We start from the raw sequence: 24,378 nt of genomic DNA, 5'->3' as shown, positions 1-24,378 counted from the left end.
TGCAGATAACTGGGTCTTTGTTGCCATCTTTTCGAAGTAAGAAGTCAGTTGCCTTTGTTTGTCTGGCGTGAGATAAGCCATCTGGGCAGTTGTATTTAAGCTTGCACCCAGGAATATTATCTCTTGAGAGGGTACTAGTTTTGATTTCTTTTCGTTTACTGTGTACCCTAGGCAAATTAGTAATCTTTTAACAAACGCCAGATGCTTCAGTAGAATATCTTTGTTCTCTGCTTGAATAAGGCAGTCGTCCAAGTAGGGATATATTTGAATTCCTCTTTGTCTGCAAAATGCAATTACTGGTGCCAGGCATTTTGTGAAGACCCTGGACACAGTAGATAAGCCAAAGGGCAGTGCAGAGAATTGGTAGTGCATTGAGCCAGCTATGAATCTGAGGTATCTTCTGCAAGATTGTCTAATTGGGACATGCAGGTATGCCTCAGAGGTCCACAGTTACAAGCCAAGCCTTCTTGTCCAGCATGGGCAGAAGCTGCTGCAGAGTCAACATTTTGAATTTTGGAACGTCCAGAAAAGTGTTTAGAATAGACAGGTCCAGTATTGGTCTCCAGGCTTTGTCCTTTCAGGGTACCAAGAAAAGTCTTGAGTAAAATCCTTGTCCCTGCTCTTGTGGTACCTCGCTGAATAGGCCTCATGTCCATGAGAGATAAAACTTGCTTTTGAGCCTCTGCTCATTGATTGTGTGGCAGTTCTGGCATACCTTTTGTCTTTGGAAGGGTGTGAAAGTGGAACCTGTAGCCCTGAGAGACTATATTCAAGACCCATTTGTCCTGGGTGATCATGTGCCAATTTTGCGGAAAAAGTGCTAGCTTTCCCCCTAAGGGTGCTGCCAAAAGACAAGTGCTTGGCATTGGCAGAGGAAAGTCATTGGGACTGTTTCCTATATGGCTGTGATTTGTCTTCTCCACTTTTGGAGGTAGACGCACCCCATTGTTTAGGCCTGTATGAGCCTTGGGGCTGGCGTCTGCCTATAGGGCGTCTGTATCTGCCTCTTTGTGGCCCGTCTTGACACTGGAAATGACCAATTCTTAGAAGGCCAGTTCCTGCTAAATCTGGGTGGCTGTACCTGTAAGAAATCCTTTACTGTCTGCATAGATTTCACTTTATCCTCCATTTTCTTCAACACCTCTCCTGCCTTAACACCAAAGTATCATGCTGTAATGGAGCATCATTGCTTTAACATGATCAGGCAAATTCTGTTCCTTTAACCAAGCATGCCTTCTAATGACAGAACCTGTAACAGCAGCCCTGCACGAGACCTCCAGTGAATCAAAACCACATTGCAAAGTATGCTTTCCCACTTGTTCGGCTGCATGCACGAAATCCTGCATTTCCTTGTTTTCAGAACATTCAGAATTTGTCAACATTTTCTGTTTGAGTAGTGACATTAAGTATTATTGATATTTAAGCATATGAAACTGACAATTTAAAGCCCTTATAGCCAAGGTAGCAGAAGTGTAAACTTTTTTCCTCCAACTGTCCAGTGCCCTAGAATCCCTATCAGAGGGGACAGGGTTTTTTGCAGTGGAAGCCTTGACCCCTTTGGGACCCTAAGATATAGTTTCTGGGTCAGCAGCAGGGTTTTATATAGAAATTTATGAGAATCTGGAACCCTGTAGTATCTGTCTGGCTTAACCGGTGCAGGGGGTAAAGAGTCAGGAGACAGGCCGGACTCTGAAAATACATCATCTACAATGTCTAGAATAGGTGGAATCATCTACAATGTCTAGAATAGGTGGAATAGCAAGAGGTCTGTGCTGAGGCAGTAAAAGAAAGTCTCTGAGCCTTTTCTTAGATTTTGAGTAATCTTGGATCTCCCAGTGAAAATGCTCCCTCATGGTATGCAGGGTTCCCCAAAAGAATAATCCTCAGGAGGAGAGGCTGAAGGGATCGATTCTTCAGCAACAGAATCCTCACAGGGAGGAAGAGAGTATCCCTGTTCTGAAGAGGAGTCAGAGGAAATGGAAACCTGATCAGAAGAATCATATTCTGTGTCTTGCCTAGGCCTCTTATCAGGAGGGGGATGGGAACCCCTGATCAAAGTAATTAGGTCTTTGGCCATTTTAAGCATCCGTTTCTTAGGCATGGAAGTCTGTCCAGGAGAATGCTGTACTTGTTTGTCTTTAAAGCTATTTTAGTCTTTGCCTTGGAAGCTGAGGTTGGCTTGACATATAACTGTGTAGGTCTGAAAACACCCTCAAAAGCCGATACCTGCTCAGCGGCTCCGGACCCATCTGAAGGAATAGTTTCCGATTGTCCAATACCTTGAGTATCCAGAGGCCTAGATGTCTCCACGTGGGAGTCGGAAACAGCCTGTGGCTCTGAGGTAGTGGACGTCAGGGGCTGCGAAAGCGCCTCACTGAGAACCGGCGACTGGCCTAGCAGAGGCCTTGTCGTCGGTTTTGGACCTTGGATGCCTGTCCTTTTCCTTGCACTTTTTATAAACTCCGGTCGTCGGCTGTTCCGATGGCATTATATAATTAAACCTTCGGCCAAAGTAATGAAAGGCAAAATCGTACCAACGCTTAATAGTGTGTTGGTTAAATCTAGCACAAAACCGACAGCTAGCAACGTCGTGGTCAGGGCCTAGGCAAGGAATACAGTAAGAATGAAAATCCTTATGAGGTATTTGCTTCCCACAAGAAATACAATTGTTAACTTTTTCTGAGATCGGTCTGGAGCAAGAAAAAAGTTTCCCTAACGGGGTACTTAGCTTTATTGAAGACTTCAGATCTGAAATTCGATTTCAAAAATCTCAGGAGTCGGCCGACCGGCACTTGCGAACTGCTTTTGATTCGGGCACTGCACAGCAAGAATGACTGAAGAAAATGGCGTTGGCTGCATCTTTTATACCCCTGGCGCACTGATGTCAGGGAAGAGGCGACAGCAACTGACACCGGACCAGTACTTTGGAATTCAGGTCGACTGCGGGTAGCCTGCCAGCAGGATAACCCAAGTGTAATGACTGCAACAGTGAAACACGATGAACATCAAGGCAGAATCACAGAAGGGTCTCAACCAACTGAAGGATTAAGAGTAACAAACAATGAATGGAAGCTGCTTTCCACATTTGCACCTGACAGTGCAGAAGCCAGGATAATAAAACATAAAAGGTTTTAAAAACTGAAAAACACAACAGGAAACAGAGTTGTATTCCTGGAAATAAATCAAAGAAAAAAAATTACATGTATGGGGACTGCCCAAGGTAGTTTCCTTCCCACCACATCAAACCTGCATGATGGGTCTACTACCTTTACCCAAATGGCCCATTCGTTCCATTGGGGGTGAGAGGCAAGCATTAATGGGCTAAGGCAAGAGCCCTACAACCAATTAATTTTTGCCCAGGTTGCCAAAGTCAACCCATTCATTACCCCATGGTGACAGTTGGGTGGTATGGAGCAGACCAAGTTCCAGGACTGGTGGAGCAGTCTACTCTCCCTCTAGAACACCCCCCCCCCAGCTTTGTTGCAACTTCTTTACAGTTTCTGCAGTTGCTGCCAGGTTCAGGGATCTTTTATCCGCTAGATCTACGGGCTACTTGCATGTGATACTGATAGCCAATTTTTACAGGCTTATACTTCACAGGTGCAATACCCAATGCTCCTGGCTAGGCATTACTCAGTGACAATGATGGCAATGTCAATGGTATAATGGCTCAGACACACAGCAATCCTGGAGAGGTTGTAGCTTCCCTAAAGGTGCAGTTGTTTTTACCCATTCTTAACTTCCACACCAACTACTCCCTTGCTGGAGGAAGTCCAGGGAAGGTCCTCTTAGTAATTCTCCCACTTACACAAAATATTTCAGGAGAGGTGCTTACTCCAGGTTCTTTTTGGTTCACAAGACACAGGACTCAGGGGCCCATATACAGGATTTCAGTGACCAACCCTTTTTTTTTTTTGAGGTAGGAGAGATGAAAGTGTCCTTTTACTTGACCACACTGCAGTCAACTCTCCCATGTCTGTCAAGGGGGACTGGATGTGCTCTTCAACCTTCAAGAAATGTTATCTCCACATAAAAATCACCAAGTGTCAGAGTAGTTTCTCCACTTCAGAATACAGGCCAGCCACTACCAATTTAGGTCCATGCTGTTTGGCTTCGCCTCAGTCCCCCGGGTGTTTAGCAAATGCAAGTCACCTGTGGTAGCCTACCTTCACTGGTGAGGCATTAGAATCTTCCTACTCCTGGAATACTGACAGTGTCAGACAACAGACCACCTCTTCGGGCCCAGGGATCTTCTGCTCCAGTTAGTCAATTAGCTGTGGGTTATGATCACCCAAGTACAGTCACAGCTCAGTCTCATACAGAAAATCTTGCTCACAGCAATCATAAACAATATTAAGAGTTCACAGACTCTATCTTCCTTTAGCAGAAGGGAAAGTACATTGAAATTTTTTTTTTGGAAGCGAGAGACAAAACTAATCTGCAGTTTACAAAATGTCACATTTCAGCAGACCTTTACCTCCAACCACAAAAGGTTCATGTCATGTGTCATGTGTTCATGGACGGCGCAGTGGTGCAGCGGTAGCGTTGTCGCCTCACATCAAGAGGTTCTCCGGTTCAATTCTCAGCTGGGGTGCCTTCTGTGTGGAGTCTGCATGTCCTCCCTGCGTTTGTGTGGGTTTCCTCCCACATTACAAAGACATGCATCTGGAGCCTTTCTCCCAGCGTCTCCGCTGAAAATTGGCTTTGTTCCAAGTCGGACTTTCCCGATTAACAAATGATAAATAAATAAAAATATATGTCAGCAATGATATCTATAATACCCCATGCCAGATCATACATGAGCGTCTCATAACATACTTGCGTCTAACTGACCCAAGTACAGGGATTCCTAAGAGCAGTTACTCGGAATTTGTAAGATGTGTTGCAACAGTCTGCCTTGGTGCCTGCATGAACAAACTTTTTTTGAGCTCAGCCCTTTACTAGACCCTGTTTTACCCTAGGGTGAGCGGCCATTTCAATGGGCAAACACTCCAGAGGACACAGGCGTATACCAGCAGTCATCTTTGTTTGTCATCCCCTCTGGAGATGAGAATAATCTTGCTAACAGTCTAGGTGCTTTAGAAGGTTTTCCCCTCTTGAGGGTCTAGCTATTCATTCAGATAATAAAACTGTAGTGTGGTGCATCAACAAACACACAGAACAAGGTCCCCAACCTGTTGAGAGACCATGACAGCAAAGGACTGGATAGTCTCAACTCACCAGATTGGATTAGACAGCCATCAGATTGCTCAGATTTCCTTGGAAATAGAACCACACTGTGTGTCTTTTTTGTTTTTGTTTTTGAGGACTGTGGCTTTGAATTGCTTACTAAAATGCTGAAATATAATGAGATTTTATTAAATGGGTTAAAGACCAAACTGGATAGGTTGAACCAAGATATTTTAAAAAATTTGTTATTTCCTGAGTATCAGGAAAATTGAGTAAAATTGACAGGAAATGTTGTAGTATTTTTGATAAAAAAACAAACGAAGCTTGCAAGGGACAAAAAACAATATTTAGAAAACAGAGCTTATCCTGGACCCAAATTATCAGTAGGAAAGAAAGGGAGAAGGGATAAAGCAGTGGTTTACCAGTCACCGCCTAATTTTAAGGAAGTTGATAACAATGAGTTAAAGGGAGGTTTAGATGAATTGGACCAGTTTTCCCCACCGTGTCAGGATTTTTTTTCCAGTCCATCGATTGAAAAGGTTAGCCAGCAAAACCAGGTTAGTAATAGATTCTGGCCAACAAAGTACAGTTTTGTACCTACCATAAATGTAGATGTTCGAAGATCCACATTGCTGCAGTCCTTACACTTGGGTAGTCCGCTGTCCTCGGTCGGCCCGAATATCAAAGTATATTTGACTGACAGGACGTCAGGGTACAAATGCGCATGACCGACGTCATATCCTCAGTCTTTTCTTGCCCCAGATGTCAGAAGACCCTAAAAAGAAAGGTCAAAACCAAAAGACAGCAAACAACCAATCAACCACCCTTGCACTAAAATATGTACAATATATACAATATACACCATATTGACAACCCAACCCACACAACCGCCTCTAACTACAGAGGAAGGAGGGAGGACTGCAGCAATGTAGATCTTGAACATCTACATTTATGGTAGGTACAAAACTGTACTATGTTCTTCATCTCACATTGCTGCAGTCCTTACACTTGGGTAGAATCCCAAAGCAGAGGTAAGGGAGGATGGCAAAACTATAAGGAAGCAGGAGCTGCCAAAATGCCCTGCAAAATAGCAGTGGCAAAACCAGCCCTAGATTTAGAATAAAGTGGAAGGTGATAATGCCTAGAGAAAGTATGCACTGAACTCCAAGTAGCTGCCTCCAAAATATCTTTAGTTGCCACCCCTCAAAAAGGTGGCAGTAGCCCTAGTGGAATGAGGCATAATCCCAGCTGGAATCTCCTTGCCATGATGGGAATAACAGAAAGCAATGCAAAACCCAATCCACTTAGAAATAGTTTGTTTTGACACAGGCTTGCCCTGAGAACTCAAAGCAAAAGAAACAAATAACTGCTGAGACTGCCTGAACCCTTTAGTTCTGTCCAAATAATATCGCAACTGCCTGTGTACATCTAAAGTGTGCAAAATCTTTTCCCCTTTATTTTGGGGATTTGCATAAAAAGTAGGCAAATGAATAGTTTGGTTTAAAGCCACACTAGAAACCACTTTAGGCATAAAGGAAGGATTAGTACGTAAGGATACCCTATCCTTATGGAAAATTAAGAAGGGCTCAACCGCCATAAGGGCCTGCAACTCAGAAACCCTTCTTGCAGAGGTAATGGCCAACAAAAAAGCAGTCTTCCATGATAAATATTTCAACTCGGTAGTAGCTGGTGGCTCAAAAGGTTGTAGAGTGAGTTTCTCCAACACAAAATTGAGATCCCAAGCAGGAGTAGGAGCTCTACGTGGGGGTCTTATATTCTTTGCCCCTCTAAGAAATTGCTTGAACAAAGGATGAGAAAACAATGGTGGGTCACAATCATAGTGAGCCGAAATTGCTGCAGCATGAACCTTAATAGAAGAGAAGGACAAACCTTTGTCCAGTAACTCAGTAAGATATTGGAGAGCCACACTTAAATTAGGCTCAGAAACATCAAAATCCTTTGCTGCACTCCAAAATAAAAATCTCTTCCATTTATCTGCGTACACTTTCCTTGTACTAGGCCTTCTAGCTTCCAAAATAACATTCAAAACTTGCTGTGGAAGTTGAGACCCACTATGGTTAAAAACAGAATATGCCAGGCTGTTAGGTGAAGAGAGTGAAGCTTGACATTGAGCAAATGACTGTCCTCCTGAGACAACAGGTGTGGAATCGAAGGCAAAGGCCATGGAGGCTCCCACCAGGCTTCTCAGTAATGGGTACCAATGCTGTCGAGGCCAATCTGGAGCTATCAAAATCATCCTTGGCTTGTCCTGTCTGGCCTTTAGTAGTACCTTTGGGAGGAGAGGCAGAGGTGGAAAGGCATACACCTGAAGATTGCTCCAATTGAAAGAAAGAGCATCCACTTTCCAAGCTGTGGGATGAAACCTTTTCGTGCAAAACTTTGGCAGCTGGTGGTTTAGTGGAGAAGCGAACAGATCTATGTCTGGAGTTCCCCATGACACTGTCAATTTCTGAAATACATGAGGATCCAATTTCCACTGGGGATCCATAATTGTCTGCTCAACACATCTGCTAAGGAGTTCTGTGCTCCCGGCAGAAACCTTGCCTGAAGATTTAGCTGTAAACTGAGAGCAGTCTCCCACAAAATCATTGCTTGCCTGCATAGAGGATAAGAATGTGTTTGCTTGTTGATGTACCACATGACAGTTGTGTTGTCTGTTAGAATCAACACCTGCCCTGGAAGAAGTAAATCCTTGAAAGCTATTAATGCAAACTGGACTGCTAACATCTCCTTCAAGTTGATATGTAGGATGTTGTAGTCTGGCAGGCCACTTGTCTTGTATCCACTTTCCATTCAGATGAGCTCCCCAAGCTTTGTCTGAGGCATCTGTCGTTAGAATCTGACTCGCCTCTGGCCGGGTCACAGAGAGTCCCTTGTTTAGGTGACATTCCTGAGCCCACCACAACAATTCCTTTTGAATGCAAGGTATTATTTGAATGACAGTGTCCAGATCCTGGCAGTGCTGTGTCCATACATTTTTGAGATACCATTGTAACTTCCTCATATGCAGTTTGGCATTGGGAAGCACCAGAATACAAGATGCCATGAACCCTAAGGCTTGAAGGACTGTCCTTGCAGTCAGCCTGGACTGATGAGATAATTGATGAAAGTAAAGGGAAAGATTCTTTTGTTTGTCCGGGGTCAAAAGGCCATCTGGGATGCTGTATTCAGTCTTACACCCAGAAAGCACATGTCCTGAGAGGGTACTAGACTGGACTTTATTTCGTTCACAGAATACCCCAGGCATCTTAGCACTGCTATCACATATTCCAAATGATGAAGAAGCTCGTCCTTCCTTGAGCCAGAATCAGGCAATCGTCCAAATAAGGATAGATCTGTATTCCTTTAGCCTGAGGAAAGCTATCACTGGAGCCAGAACTTTCGTGAACACTCTGGGGCAGTAGATAAGCCAAAGGGCAATGCAGAGAACTGATAATGAGAAGTCCCAGCCCGCGCAGATACTTCCTGCAACTGAGTCTGATAGGAAGATGAAGGTAAGCCTCCTTGAGATCCAAAGTTACCATCCAATGATCTTTGCCCAGCAGAGGTAAAAGCTGTTGTAACGTCAACATTTTGAACTTGGGAATGTCCAGATAAGTGTTGAGGGTAGATAAATCCAAAATTGGTCTCCACGTGTTCCCTTTCTTTGGTACTAGGAACAGGCGAGAATAAAATCCTAGGCCCACTTCTGGCATAGGGACCCTATTTGAAGTAACAGAGAAATTTGTTTGTGAGCCTCTATTCTTTGCTGAGGAGGAACGTCTGGCATGCCTTTGAAAGGAGGCAAGGTATGGAAATAAAACCTGTAACCGTGGTGTATGATATCCAATACCCATCTGTCTTGGGTAATTAAACTCCAATTTTCCTTGAAAAGTGCCAACCTTCCTCCCAAAGGTGCTGCCAGACGAGAAGGCTCTGGCAGCTGAAAAGGTAGGTCATTGGGTCTGTTTACGAAAGGACTGACCCCTGCCCTCACCAAGACTGTGCAGGTGAACTCCTGTTCTAGGCCTGAAAGAGCCCTGAGCTCTGCCCCTACCACGCCTAGACCTACCCCTAGACTGGGAATCATAAGAAGGATCCCCTTGGTAGGCCAATTTCTACTAAACTGGAGGCTGAACCTGCAAAAAATCTTTAACAGTCTGCATAGACTTAGCCTTGTCTTCCATTTTCTTTAAGACTGCCTCAACAGGAGAACCAAACAACACATCAGATTGTAAAGGAGCATCTAAAATCCTTGTCTTAACATGGTCAGATAAATTCTGATCCCTCAGAACTGACCCAGTGGCAGCCAGGCCTGTACAGCAGCAAAACCACATTGCAAAGAATGCTTACCCACCTGTTCAGAAACATGTACTAAATCTTGTAACTCTTTACACTCAATACCTTCCGCCAGAGCATCTACCTTAGACTTCAATTGTGAAAGGAGATAGTTTTGGTATTTCAACATGTGAAACTGGCAATTCAAAGCCCTCATAGCTAGGGTGGAAGAAGTATAAACTTTCTTTCCCCATCTATCCAAAGCCCTGGCCTCTTTATCTGGAGGAACCGATTTTTGACAACAGAAGCCTTAACACCTTTAGGCCCCTGACTAACAGTTTCTGGGTCTGCCCTAGGACTCTTAAAAGATACTTATGAGCTTCAGGCACCCTGTAATACCTATCCGGTTTAACAGGAGCAGGAGGCAAAGAATCAGGATTAAGAGAAGCCTCTGCAAAAACATCTTCCACCACATCCAGAACAGGAGGTATAGCCAAAGGCCTATGCTGGGGTAAAACAAAAATTCCTAAGCCTTTTCCTGGAATCAGAGAAGTCCTGACCTTCCCACTTAAAATGCTCCCTCATGGAATGAAGAGTCTCTGAAAAGAAAAATCCTCAGGAGGAGAAGCAGAAGGAGTAGAATCATCCACATCAGAATCAGAATAAGGAGAATACTCCTGCAAGTCTTCAGTCAAGACTCTGAAACATCCGAGCCTGCTCAAAACTCCCTAGCTCAGGTTCCACCCTAGGTCTCTTATCAGGAGGGCAAAGAACCTCTAATCAAAGTAATCAAATCTTCTGCCATTTTAAGCATATGCTTCTTGGGCACAGTTCCTGAAGAACTAGGGGTGACACCAACTGAAGCTAAACCTGGCCTGCCTCTGGGAGAAGCCTTGGAAACAGAAGGAGAGGGCCTAACCACCCTAGGCAGGGAGGGGAGTACAGTAACCTGAGAAGCCCCTTCAGCCTGACCTGCCTCCTGAGAGGCCACGTCCTGCAATAACAAAGTCTGTCACTGGGACTACAAAGAAACATCCGGCGGAACCACGCGCAGCACGGACACCTCTAAAGAACCGGACTGTTCTTCTAGCCTAGGCTTAGCTGCTTTGTCCCATCCGGCGGCATTTTATAATTGCACCGCTTCAAGACTAACCTGGCACAATCTAACCTTCTCTTTATAGTGCTTATTGAATCTAGCACAAGAGCGACACCCAACAACGCCGTGCTCAGGCCCTAAACAAGGAATACACAAAGTATGATAATCTCTATGCGTATCTGTTTCCTACAAGAAATACAGTTATTCACTTTTTCTGACATCCGTAAACCACTGAGGCAAGAAAAACTAAAATATTGCCAACTTTGACTCGGTCTGAAACTAAAAGACTGAGGATATGGGTCATGCTGATGTCAGTCAAATGCGCCTTGATGATATTCCGAGGACAGCGGACTACCCAAGTGTAAGGACTGCAGCAATGTGAGATGAAGAACATCAGGAGAACCCTGTGACAAGGGACAACCAGAAGATGGGGGGAACGGAGGAGGAACTGATTGGGTTCAGTGAATGTGGTATAGCAGGAAATTTTAAAGATTTCAAGATTTACAACTAAACCAACAAACCAATAGCCAAAGAATATTTTACATTATTTATAGATAAATATATGTGTTTTTATGTTTTTACTACTTTAATGGTGTGTGTAGTATAAGACTACTTAGGTTAGAAGTTCTATGGTCACGGTTTTATACAAGAAATAACTGAATGACCACTGTAGGGTTTTATTTGGATGTAGTTAAACTATCATTTGCTCTGGCTCTTTAAATGTGCTTATTCATAAGTTGTAAATAGTTTTTTGGGTCAATTAATTATTTAAATTGATTGAAAAATATAAATGGGGAACTGATTGCATTTCTGGTATTCATTTCTGATGAAGTGCTTTAGACGAAAACGTACAAAATAAATAAGTGGCGTTAAACATTGAAAGTGTCTGCCTTTTCATTCTACTTTGTGGTGGTAAACCTACTGGAGTGGTTTGCGTCTTCGATCTGTGGTGTATTTACATTACTCCTAAAGGGGGTTAAATTTATTCCCACTGGTAGAGGTGATGTAGCGGACTTACTTGTAGAATTAAAGCTCTTTCTTAGAAAATTAAATTTGGATTTATTTTTTTAAAGAACAGGAAGAAGTGTATAAAGGAATTCCTAGGCAAATTGGTCCCAAGATGTACGGTATTTTTAACCCTCCCCTTAACCCCACTTTACAGGTTTTTGATAAATGTATTACTGAAGACTTTTATAGGTTGTTCTCGCAAGATAACGTTTTTGCATATTTAACAAAAGGGGAAAGGGACATCTTAAATTCATTAAGGAATGATAAGGAAATTAGAGTGATGAAACCTGATAAGGGGGGAGGGGTGGCATTATATGCAGTTGAGGAACACAACAATGTTATGACCAATTTGCTACTTAACAATGAAAGACACTCCCCTATATCAAAGAATCAGATTTTTATTGCTTATCGCAGGATACATTCCTACTTAGAAGAATATTTACTTGACAAAGGGATTGATGGGGCTACCTACCACTTTTTGCAGCAACCAAACCCCACAATCCCTAACATTTTTGGGATCCCAAAGGTCCACAAGTCGGTTGAGAACCCCCCTTTTAGACCAATAGTTTCGGCTAGGGGTTCTAAGACCCACTCGTTAGCAGTACAGATTGATTTTTGGGCAAAAGAAGTAGTTTTCAACATGAAACATTTGGTTAAGGATTCGTGGGACTTTCTGGATAAGTTGAAACCCTCCATTTGGAAAAGTGACAATCTTTTTAACTACAGATGTAAAGTACCTTTTTTCAGTTATCCCCAGGGAGGATGGAGTATTTTCATGATATTTTGGCAAATTATTCCACCTTGGCCAGGGATTCTGTCTCCTTAATTGTAGAACTTATGGAACTGGTTTTTAGACAATAACTACTTGCACTTCCAATGTGAGTTTTACCAACAAGTGGCAGGGGTAGCGATGGGCGCGGCTTGCACCCCTGTGTATGCCAACTTAGTTATGTTGGGTTGGGAAAAGGAACACATTTTCAGCAGCCCTTTTTCTAAGTTTCTACACCTATATATCAGATTTTTGGATGACATTTACTTTACGGGATGGGGACGTAGAAGGTATCACTAGATTTATGGACTATTTGAATGGTTGCTTGAATTATTTCAAGTCTGCCTTCGAATGGAGGAGGGACAGTATAAACTATTTGGATGTTACTGTTTCTCATACCATAGGAGGTTTCTACACCTATATATCAGATTTTTGGATGACATTTACTTTACGGGATGGGGAGGCAGAAGGTATCACTACATTTATGGATTATTTGAATGGTTGCTTGAATTATTTCAAGTCTGCCTTTGAATGGAGGAGGGACAGTATACACTATTTGGAGGTTATTGTTTCTCATACCATAGGAGGTTTTATATCTAACATTTACAGGAAAAATAGGTTTTGTAATGGGTATCTACATTTTTCTAGCATCCATCCCCAATTCCAGAAAAAAACTTGGTAAGGGGACAAGCTATTTGTGTTGCCAGAATGACATCACAACAAGAAGATTTACAGGCAGAATTGGCTATTCTAAGGAATATGTTCCTCAATAGACCATACCCAGACAAGTTGGTTAATGACATCATTGAAGAAGTGTATCATAGATGGGGTACAAAGTATGTCCCATTGTTAGGTATAGGGTTAGATGAGGTCCACAGGACAGAAAGGAATGGACGGTATGAAAAGGCCTTTATTATGGAATACAACCAGTACACCAAGTCCATTCATCACATTGTTAATACCAATTGGAGTATTCTCAAAGTGAATAAGGAATTGTACGAGACAGTGGGACATGAATCTATATTCTCTCTTAAGACCGGAAGGAATTTCAAACAGATATTGGAAGGGGGGACAGTTTCCAGGTCCAGGCTAAAAAAGGGAACAACTCCTTGTGGAATGTGTAAACAATGCCAAATTCATTATAAGGTCTGACTGTATAACCCTAGAAAATGGGTTGGGCAGTAAGGTGTATTTTAGTAATGCGAACTGTAGTACAAGTAAATTGGTTTACTTAGCTAAATGTGGAGGGTATTCAGCTTTTTATATAGGAAAGACAGAGAAGGCTTTAAAGAATAGAATTTATTAACACCTTTATGATATAAAAATAAAAAAGGAGACTAATGTTTTGTATAAATACACTACACATTGTGCCAACTATACAGGATTTCAGTTTGGGATTCCTGAAGTCAACAAAAAGAATCCTACAGGTGGTGATTGGGAGTTAAATTTATTAAAGAAAGAACGGATATGGCAGCTTAGGATTAAATGCTACCTTTTCTCTCGGACTAAACGAAAGTGTATTGTTGAAACCTGTTTTGAAGTAGGAGGCTGCCATTGTTTAAAAGTTTTTAATTTTTAAGTAACTTTAGAGGTTTTTTTAATTGGTTAATAATTAGTAAATGCTCAATTGATCCACAAGAAATTGGTAAAATGTATATTAAAAAAAAGAGTGGATTTGGTGGTATTCATTATCTGATGAAGTCTCTGGTACTGGTTTAATTTATTTCTTTATTTAGTGGTTTTATTTACATTCTAATAATTTTTTTTCATTCTTCTGCTGTGGTCGGATGGTTTTACAATTTTACTTCTGGTCGGACTAGTTTATTACGTTGCTTTTCTACTTTTTTGGTGTTTGATAAATTTAGCTAATTTAATGAAAAGTATATTCTTACATGACTGAATATACCTACCTTAATTGGAAGAACTAGATAGAGAAACAGGCTAAGAAGAAAAGTGGAATGCTGTCTCCACATCATTAGCTACAAAGAGTAGGGTTTGAGGGCCTTGCTGGGATGTCTCTTCACTCTGAAGGGCTAAAACATAGAAGTGAAACTGCTTTCATTACTCCCTGAATTAGACTCAATAAAAATCAATACAATTATCTCAAGGATCAGATGCATACAGAGGATGCAAACAATATACACATATTTATCAAAACTGTCATCATGAGAAAACTGACTGCAACTTTAACAAGTATGAGTACAGCAAACTGTCTAGGCTAAATACAGCCAAACAAACTAAATGAAGCAGAGAAGGAAATATGGTGAAAACACACCACAAGTCCAAAGGAAAGAAGACAGAAGTCTCTGCACAAAACTGAAAGCCAGGAACATCCTAACAGGAGGAAGATGCATTATTAGATTGAAACAAATTTGTCAAACTACAAATAAAAAGATCAGAATAAAGTGACAGATGAGATTGCAGACCTGTACACATAACACACGAAAAAGAGAAAGAAGCAAAAGGAACAATTTGCAATGTTTTATCCAACAAGTAGCCTGGAAAAGTTAGAACTTTTTTTTTAGAACAGCTGTGTACACTTACCATAAATGTAGATGTTAGAGTGTATTCACTGTTGCAGTCATTACATTTGGGTAATCCTGCTGGCAGGTTGCCCTCAGTTGGCCTGAATTCAAAAGTCCTGGGTCCTGCGTCAGCCGCTGTCGCACCTTCCCTGAAGTCAGGTCGTTAGGGGTATAAAAGATGCGGCCGACACCATTTTCTTTAGTTTTTCTTGCCCCAGATGTCAGGTGCCCCCTAAAAGGGTAGCCAAAATTTATATACATATAAATACATGCACGAATATAAAAACTTTACCTTCATCTACAAGCAAATACACCACATAGGTTGTATAAATCAGAGAAGGAAAGATAGGTTCTATCATAAGAAAAGGGGGATGGAGGGTGGGTAACCTGGACTGCAATAGTGAATACACTCGAACATCTACATTTATTGTAAGTGTACACAACTGTGCTATGTTCTTCGTGTTTCACTGTTGCAGTCATTACATTTGGGTTAGAGTCCTAAAGCTATGGATGTGAGGCTGGAGCTAAACAGCATTAGGAGTGGCTATGAGGCCCTGCAAAAATGCAGTGGCAAAACCTGCCCTAGATTTAGAGTAGAGTGGCAGATGATAGTGCTTGGTGAAGGTGTGCACTGAACTCCAAGTAGCAGCCTCTAAAATGTCCTTGGTTGGTACTCCCCTGAAAAAGGCTGCTGAAGTGGCTGCAGCTCTGGTTGAACGTGGCCTAATGCTCTTAGGCACTGGCTTGCCATGGTGTAAGTAGCAGAAACAAATGCAGTGGCCTAATAGTCTGCTTTGAGATGGCCTTTCCTTGTGATGCTGCAGCATATGCCACTAGTAATTGTTCTTTCGGAAAACTTTGGTTCTGTCCAAGTAGAATCTAAGCTGTCTGTGAACATCCAAAGAATTCAGAATTCTCTCCCCCTTGTTCTGTGGATTTGGATAAAAAGTTGGCAGATGAATAGTTTGGTTAAGAGCCACACTGTACACCACCTTAGCCATAAATGTTGGGTTTGTCCTCAGACAGACCCTGTCTGGATAAAAAATGATAAAAAGTTCCACAGCCATGTGTGCCTGAAGCACTGAAACTCGTCTTGCAGAAGTTATTGCTAGGAGCAGAGCTGTTTTCCAAGATAAAAACTTTATATCAGCCATTGCAGCTGGCTCAAAAGGTGGCAGGGTGAGTTTTTCCAAGACATAGTTGAGGTCCCATGCAGGCACTGGTGATCTTCTTGGAGGCCTTAAGTTTTTGACTCCTCTGAGGTACTGTTTTAGTAAGGGATGAGAAAAAATTGGTGGCTCTGTATTGTAATGAGCCGATATGGCAGAGGCATGAATATTAATAGATGAAAAAGATAGACCTTTCTCCAGCATCTCAGTTAAATATTGCAAAATTTGAGAAATATTTGGCACAGCTGTAACAGCTCCTTGTGCCTGGTTCCAAGCACAAAATCTCTTCCATTTTCCAGCATAAGATTTTCTAGTACTAGGCCTTCTGGCCTCCAAAATGAATCCATCACGACTTTACTGAGAGGTGTGTTTTGAATGACTACATTATCCGCCATGCTGCCAGGTTTAAAGTCCTGAGTTGGCTGTGCAAGATCCAATTGTTTTGCTGGGACAGTAGATGAGGTATCTGAAGCAAGGTCCAAGCTGGGCATCGAGACAAGCTCCTTAGCATTGGATACCAGTACTGGTGGGGCCAGTCTGGGGCAATTAGTATCATCCTTGGTTTCTCCAGTCTGACCTTTAGGAGTACCTTGGGGAGGAGAGGCAGAGGGGGAAATGCGTATACAGATAGGTTTTTCCAGCTGAAAGATAGGGCGTCCACTTTCCATGCTTGATAAATCCTTGTATAGAATCTTTTTAGTTGGTAGTTGTGAGGGGAGGCAAATAGATCTATGTCCGGGCATTCCCATTTCCTTGTTATCATGCTGAAGACTTGTGGATCCAGGTGCCACTCATGGGGATCCATGAGGTTTCTTCTTGGGTCATCTGCCAGAGTATTTTTCCTTCCTGGCAGGAATTGTGCCTGCAGGTGCACTTGGTAAGTCAATGCTGTGTCCCACAAAGTCATGGCTAGTCTGCAAAGAGGGTAAGAATGAATGCCCCCCCTGCTTGTTTATATACCACATTACCGTGGTGTTGTCTGCCTTTATCAGTAGTTGTCCTGGATGTAGTAGGTCCTTGAAGGCTGTCAGGGCATTTTGAACTGCTAGCATCTCTTTTTGATTTATCTGTAGATGCATTTGGTTTGAGGTCCATGCGCCCTGAATGCATCTTCCTGCCATGTGGGCCCCCCAGGCGTAATCTGATGCATCCATTGTTAGTGTTTGTCTGGCTGGGGGTAATGTGAATGGCTGTCCCTTGTTTTGGTGACAAGCCTGTGCCCACCATCGAAACTCCTGTTGCAGGCAGGGGATGAGAGTAATTATAGTTTCCAGGCTGTAGAAATGTTGAGTCCAAACACTTTTTAGGTACCACTGAAGTTTCCTCATATGCAGTCTTGCATATGGAATTAGTAGGATGCAGGATGCCATGAAGCCCAAAGCCTGCAGAATATTTCTTGCAGATAACTGGGCCTTTGTTGCCAGTATTTTGAAATAGGTAGTCAGTTGCCTTTGTTTGTCTGGCGTGAGATGAGCCATCTGGGCAGTTGTATTTAAGCTTGCATCCAGGAATATTATCTCTTGAGAGGGTACTAGTTTTGATTTTTTTTCGTTGACTGTGTACCCTAGGCATGTTACAAGTCTTTTCACAAACGCCAGATGCTGTAGAAGAATGTCCTTGTTCTCTGCTCGAATTAGACAGTCGTCCAAGTAAGGATATATTTGTATTCCTCTTTGTCTGCAGAATGCAATTACTGGTGCCAGGCACTTTGTAAAGACCCTGGGCGCCATAGATAAGCCAAAGGGCAGTGCAGAGAATTGGCAATGCATTGAGGCAGCCTTGAATCTGAGATATCTTCTGCATATTTGTCCAATTGGGACATGCAGGTATGCCTCTTTTAGATCTAAAGTCACAAGCCAAGCGTTCTTGCCCAGCATGGGCAGAAGCTGCTGCAAAGTCAACATCTTGAATTTTGGAATATCCAGGAATGTGTTCAAAATAGATAGATCCAGTATTGGCCTCCAGGCCTTGTCCTTTCTGGGTACCAAGAACAGTCTTGAGTAAAATCCTTGTCCCTGCTCTTGCTCTGGTACTAGTTGAATGGCCCCCATGTCCATGAGGGATAAGACTTGATTTTGTGCCTCTACCCATTGATTTTTGGGCAGATCTGGCCAGCCGTTTGCTTTTGGCAGGGTATGGAAATGGAACTTGTAGCCTTGTGACATGATATTTAAGACCCACTTGTCCTGGGTTATAATGTGCCAATTTTGTGAAAAAAGTGCTAACTTTGCCCCTAAGGGGGCTGCCAGGAGATAAGTGCTTGGTGCAGGCAGGGGGAAGTCATTGAGACTGTTTCCTGAATGGTTGTGATTTGTCTTCTCCAACTTTGGAGGTAGGAGCTCCCCATTGCTTTGAGCGGAATGAACCTTGCGCCTGGGATCTGCCTCTAGGGCGTCTGGGTCTGCCCCTCTGAGGTCTGACAGACACAGGAAAGGACCAATTCTTTGTTGGCCAGTGTCTACTAAACCTAGGTGGCTGTACTTGTAAAAAATCTTTGACCATTTGCATAGATTTAGCTTTGTCCTCCATTTTCTTTAACACCTCTTCTGCCTTAACACCAAACAAAGTATCATGCTGTAAAGGTGCCATCTAATAATTTAACTTTAACATGATCAGGCAGATTTTGTTCCTTTAACCAAGCATGCCTCCTAATTACAGAACCTGTAACTGCAGCCCTGCAGGAGGCCTCTAAAGAATCAAAACCACATTGCAAAGTATGCTTTCCAACTTGTTCAGCTGCATGCAATAAATCCTGCATTTCTTTGTTTTCTGCACATTCAAAGTTTTACAACATTTTCTGTTTAAGCAATGCCATGACATGTTGCTGATATTTGAGCATATGAAACTGACAGTTTAAGGCCCTTATAGCCAAGGTAGCAGATGTGTAAACCTTTTTTCCCCATCTATCCAGTGCCCTAGAATCCCTATCAGAGGGGGTAGGGTTTTTTGCAGCGGAAGCCTTAACTCCTTTGGGACCCTGAGAAATAGTTTCTGGGTCTGCTGCAGACTTTTTAGAAAGGAATTTATGTGATTCAGGAACCCTGTAATATCTGTCAGGCTTAACAGGTGCTGAAAACACATCATCTCCAATGTCTAACACAGGTGGGAGGGCTAGTGGCTTGAGTTGAGTTAGTAACAGGAAATCCCGGAGCCTCTTTTTAGATTCTGAAAAATCTTGGCTCTCCCAGTGGAAATGCTCCCTCATGGTATGTAAGGTTTCCCCAAAAGAATAGTCCTCTGGAGGAGAAGCTGAAGGTAGACATTCTTCAGCATCAAAATCCTCATAGGGGGGAAAAGAATATTCCTGATCAGAAGAGGAATCAGAAGAAATGGAAACCTGATCTGAAGATTCATAGTCAGTCTCTTCTTGCCTAGGCCTCTTATCAGTAGGGGGATGGGAACCCCTGATCAAGGTAATCAAGTCTTCGGCCATTTTGAGCATCTGCTTTTTGGGCATGGAGACCTGTCCATGTGGCTCTTGAGTTTGCTTCTTTGACTTTGAAGGTGCTTTAGTCTTAGCCTTTGAAGTTGGTTTAATGTATAGATGTTTAGGTCTGAATACACCCTCAGAAGCCAGTGCCTGCTCAGCGGCTCCGGACCCATCTGAAGGAATAGCGTCCGAGGCTCTAATACCTTGAGTTTCCAGCGGCATAGCTGACTCCATGAGGGAGTCGGTAGCAGCTTGCGACTCTAAAGTAGCGGGCATCAGGGGCTGCGAAAGCACCTCACTGAGAACCAGTGACTGGCTTAGGAGAAGCTTCGTCGTCGGTATTGGGCCTCAGTTGTCTTTTTTTCTTTGCGTTTTTTGTGAACTCCGGTGGTCGGATGGCTTTCCGACGACATTTCTGGATAATTAAACATGCGTCCAAAGTAGTTTAAAGCAAAATCATACCGATGCTTAATAGTGCGTTGGTTAAATCTAGCACAAAACTAACAACCTGGAATGTTATGGTCAGGGCCTAGGCAAGGAATACAGTAAGAATGAAAGTCCTTATGAGGTATTTGCTTCCCACAAGAAATACAATTATTAACATTTTCTGACATCGGTCTGGAGCAAGAAAAAATTTTCCCCAATGGGGTACTTAGCTTTATAGAAGACTTCGGATCTGAAATTCGAACTCGAAAATCTCAGAAGTCGTCCGACCGACACTTGCGAACTGCTTCTGCTTCGGGCACCGCACGGCAAAAAAGACTAAAGAAAATGGCGTCGGCCGAATCTTTTATACCCCTCTGACCACGACGTCAGAGAAGAGGGCGGGCGCGGCAGCGGCTGGACAGGACTTGGAAATCTGGCCTTGAGGGGGAACTGAGGGCACAGGATTAGTGTAATGACTGCAACAGTGAAACACGAAGAACATCATGCATGGCACATCACACCCTAAATTTTAACAAAGGCTAAATTCTCCTTAGGTAGATCAAGTCTTTGAAACAGTGACTGGCACACAGAGCAAGTTACTTAAGAGGGTGACAGATCCAAGTATCAAATGAGGGGCTAAAGATGGCAAGGGACACAAGGGAGAAAAAGTATAATGTGAGTAGCATTATGAAGTGCAGGAATCAGGCAGACTGGACAGACAAGTCATCTCCTTCTGCAGGCATCAATGTTCACCTACATGTAAACTTGTTTACAAAGGAAAACAGGAACGAAACACTAGATTACAACAAGGAGAGAAGGCAGCTATGAAAGACGCATCGCATTGCTTCTGCTTCCCTTCTGCATTTCTGTCTATGCATCTCCATTGCCATAAACATTAAGGAATCTTCTGTTTATGCAAAATCATCTTACGTCCCTCAAAAATAGGTGTGTATGACAAATTTGTACACCAGAAAATAAAATGAAAAAAGAGACGGGTAGTATAAAACTGAAAGGACAGTCTTGCCATACTCTCAAAAAACTAGCGCTTAAATACTGTTGCTTACTCTATTTCAGCAAATTTTCAAAAATGTTACTCAAATGCTGCTGCTTTTCCGTACTTAAACTAAAGACATACAAGACAAAATGATTGATAAGCACTCCGTTACACAGAATATGTAGGGCATTAACTACTTATTAAAATGTCGTTAGCAATACTGAAACAATGCAGTTACCAATACTGAAACATTAAACAGAAGACTACCACATAATAATATGCTCCTTACTACTACAGCTTTACTACAGTTTAAGGCATGCAGGTCTAGCCAAATTAAAATAATTACTCCTCCATGGACACCACATATTGATATACACAGCAATGAATATTTTCTCTCTGCAGGTACACTTTGCAATAATTTTAACACATTTCAGTAATCCTCTGGCTGGCTCTGCACCTGCAGTACCTGCCAGTGAAAAGAATGATGAAATGAATGAAAACATAACTACTCACCTCATCGAAGTCCCCTCTGACAATGTGAACATCCCCAGCTAGTGTCTTCAGGTAGTCATAGCTCTCCTTGGTACACAGATTTCCTGTGCATAAGATATGCTGGATCTTTCCTGGCACCAAAAGCTTCTTAAACTTGGCAGGCAGACTATTGCAGCGATGAGGGATATGCAGATCTCCCAATACCAGCACCAACTTCAGAAATTCAGCATAAACAGTTAGTTACTTGTTAGAAAAAAAAAACATTCTTACAGTAGTTCTCTAACTTTTTGTTATGCTTCATGAAGTAATTACAACGTGTTGTGAGCTTGTACTTCTGTTCGCAAGGATAAAAAATACCTGAAAGATCAGAACCAAAAGGGAGATGGAGAAAATAGAATGTTAAACAATATACATTTTTTATAAATCGTGAAGATGGGGGCATGGCAAAACACTGGACATCAGCAAAATGGATGGAACAGCAAATATCTTTTATTTTGTCTCTGCAATATTCCTGACCAGCTTCAGTGGAATCAGCTCAGAACACAATGAATGCAAACAGAAAAGCAGTTAACACGACCCTATAGGAAACATTTATTAAGGGCACAAGGTCACAACAGTGCCATCTAAGTTTTCTGTATATTCAAGAAGTGGACAAGATACAGTGGCACTATCTGATTGGGTGGTCTCCTAGAAGAGTGTAAAGTGAGGGAGTAATACAAAGGATACCCTTCTTCCAAAGAGCATGAAACAAGAAAAGCCTACCACTGAAGACTGTATTAAATCTCTTTAACAATCAGACCAAACTGAAGGAATTGTTTGATAATATAAAAGACTTGTTCCTAATTCAAGACTGCCTTAATGAAAAAGTCAGTGATTTGTTATAACACCCACCTACAAACAAGAAGGCTGCATTTCTATTTTGGAGATGGAGTAAAGTGCAAAGTATATTACTAACACCAACATGTAGGTAGGTAACTCTTACATGGCTGAAAAAGGGTCCTTGTGCCGGTATACAGCTCCCTGTTGTATTTACAAGACTCGTGCATGCAATCCATGGAGATGTAAAAAAGAAAACAAAAGTACAAAAAAAGCAGCAAACGAGGAACAATGCCGTTTTCCTTTAAAAATGAATGAATTAAATTTTCCTTTTAAATTGTTTTTGCAGGGAGACCACCTGTCTCCGTACTACCACATATGGAGGGCAACCCACCTGTCTCTGTAATACCACATATGGAGGGAAACCCTATCCATATCCCCAAAATTTATACACACCACCTTCAAGATTACCATACCTCACAGGAAACAGAATATTCCAAGAAATGGCAATCTTGGACTTCCTATACAAGTCCACATTTTCAGTCATCCAGTCTCGATACTTTGAGATTCAGACCAACAAATCTCTTATCAAATGTTTACCAACCAATCCATCAGTTGGCTCAATTAAAAAAAAATAGTAGTTACTGAAAAAATGTCTTGCAATTAAAAAATGCTGCATGTTTCTCATGCTGCTTGTGAAAGAAAAAGCAACTGACAGTTTATATTCCAACGAAAAATTGTAGCGATGAAACTCAAAGACACAGTTTCTTTGATACAGCTGTCCACAGGAACAGAGGAAACATGTAGAATAAACAAATAAATATACACAGAAATGGGGCACTTTTGAGTTATAATAGATTTTGAACATTTTATGCAAAACGTTTTAAATTATATCACTTTAACAGATTAAAACATGTGATCACTATTCTTAATGATGTGTGTGAAATGTACAAAGTGTCATTACCTTTCTGAATTTTCTTTGTCATCTCTAGTTTATGAGCACCATTTATGAGAAGTCAAGTGGCACCAGTTAAGCTTCTTAGGAATCTTACAGCTGAATGACCGCTTCTTCCATTCTCAGTTGAAGCACCTTTTGTGAAAACTTGAACATGAAGATTTTGTGCTACAGCCCTACATCATTTAAAGGTTAAACTTCTTACTCAGCTTGCTTGTCTCCATTTCCTTAGCATGTAACAGATAAGCACTGAATATATCAGCAGATCTGTAAGGAGACCAACAGCAGTGGATAACTGTTCCTTGTTCCAATATCCTCAACCTTATACAATTCTGAATTTTTTCTAGTTCCTGCTACTGGGAGTCTCCCATCTCTGCACTCTCCAGTTCAGTCACAAGCACTAATCATGCACAACCGGTACAACCTAAAAGACTCAAACAAGACCATAAAGTCCATCTTAAAACAAGATACATCTGCTGATGCTGGATGGAGAGGCTTGTCCAAACCGAGGAGAAGGAGGGAGACATTTAATAAGTAATTTATGTAGAGGTGACCTTACAAATTAACTTGCACAATGACTATGCTGGCTCTCTTGAGTTGAGGGGGACACATTGGCAGTGATGCTGATGACCCAAGACCAACCATCTGCGTCCTGGAAGAGCTTTCCAGAAAAGTAGGAGTGAAGACTTGCACATCCTGATGGACAAACGCATCATGACCTTCAGTGCAGAAGAGCATAACACATCAACTAATCTCACGTTTTCAGCCTCACCCTGACATCTCAGTCCTGGCTCCTCCATTTTTGTAAAGAAATACACAACTTTGTGTCTAGAATAACTGAAGATATAATCCATGTTAGTGACTTGTAATGCATATTTAGCAGTTCTTAATAATGAGAAATACTGTGTGTATGTGGATTTTTTTTTTTTTTTTAATGTTACTGGGCTGAATCTGAAATTGACCACAGTTGATCGGGGTTTTACCCCAGCCAAACTTAAAACAAACAAAAATAAATTCTTGACAGACTACAACAGCAGCATTGCTTTAGGCCGCACACAAGGTACTATCAAGTAGCACTTCAAGCTGATCAGGATTAATGTCCCAAAGAAGAGGGAGCTGTCCGCTGGGCAGGCACAAACAGAAAAAGCATAAAGCAAGAAATGGATACTGTGAATATATTTCTTCACACTCTGTAGGTCCTTTACAGAGGCAAGTGTTGGAAGGAACTTTAAACAGTAAAAGTCAGCCCTT

General features: G+C 42.0%; 1 protein-coding gene across 3 annotated transcripts in view; it reads right to left on the bottom strand.

Annotated features, from left to right (window-relative positions):
* Positions 1 to 24,378, bottom strand: part of VPS29 (VPS29 retromer complex component) — a 138,137-nt gene that overhangs the window by 53,429 nt on the left and 60,330 nt on the right. For all 3 annotated transcript variants that reach the window (XM_044068640.1, XM_044068641.1, XM_044068642.1), the window contains one exon: positions 21,378 to 21,569. In XM_044068640.1, coding sequence (XP_043924575.1) covers positions 21,378 to 21,569 — 192 coding nt within the window. The remainder of the gene's footprint in view (positions 1 to 21,377; positions 21,570 to 24,378) is intronic.

Source organism: Protopterus annectens, chromosome 4.part0 (assembly GCF_019279795.1).
Source record: "Protopterus annectens isolate FY-2018-M chromosome 4.part0, PAN1.0, whole genome shotgun sequence".
Classification (NCBI taxonomy): domain Eukaryota; kingdom Metazoa; phylum Chordata; order Ceratodontiformes; family Protopteridae; genus Protopterus; species Protopterus annectens.
The sequence above is the reverse complement of the archived record's forward strand: the minus strand, read 5'-3'. Positions and strand labels throughout refer to the sequence as shown.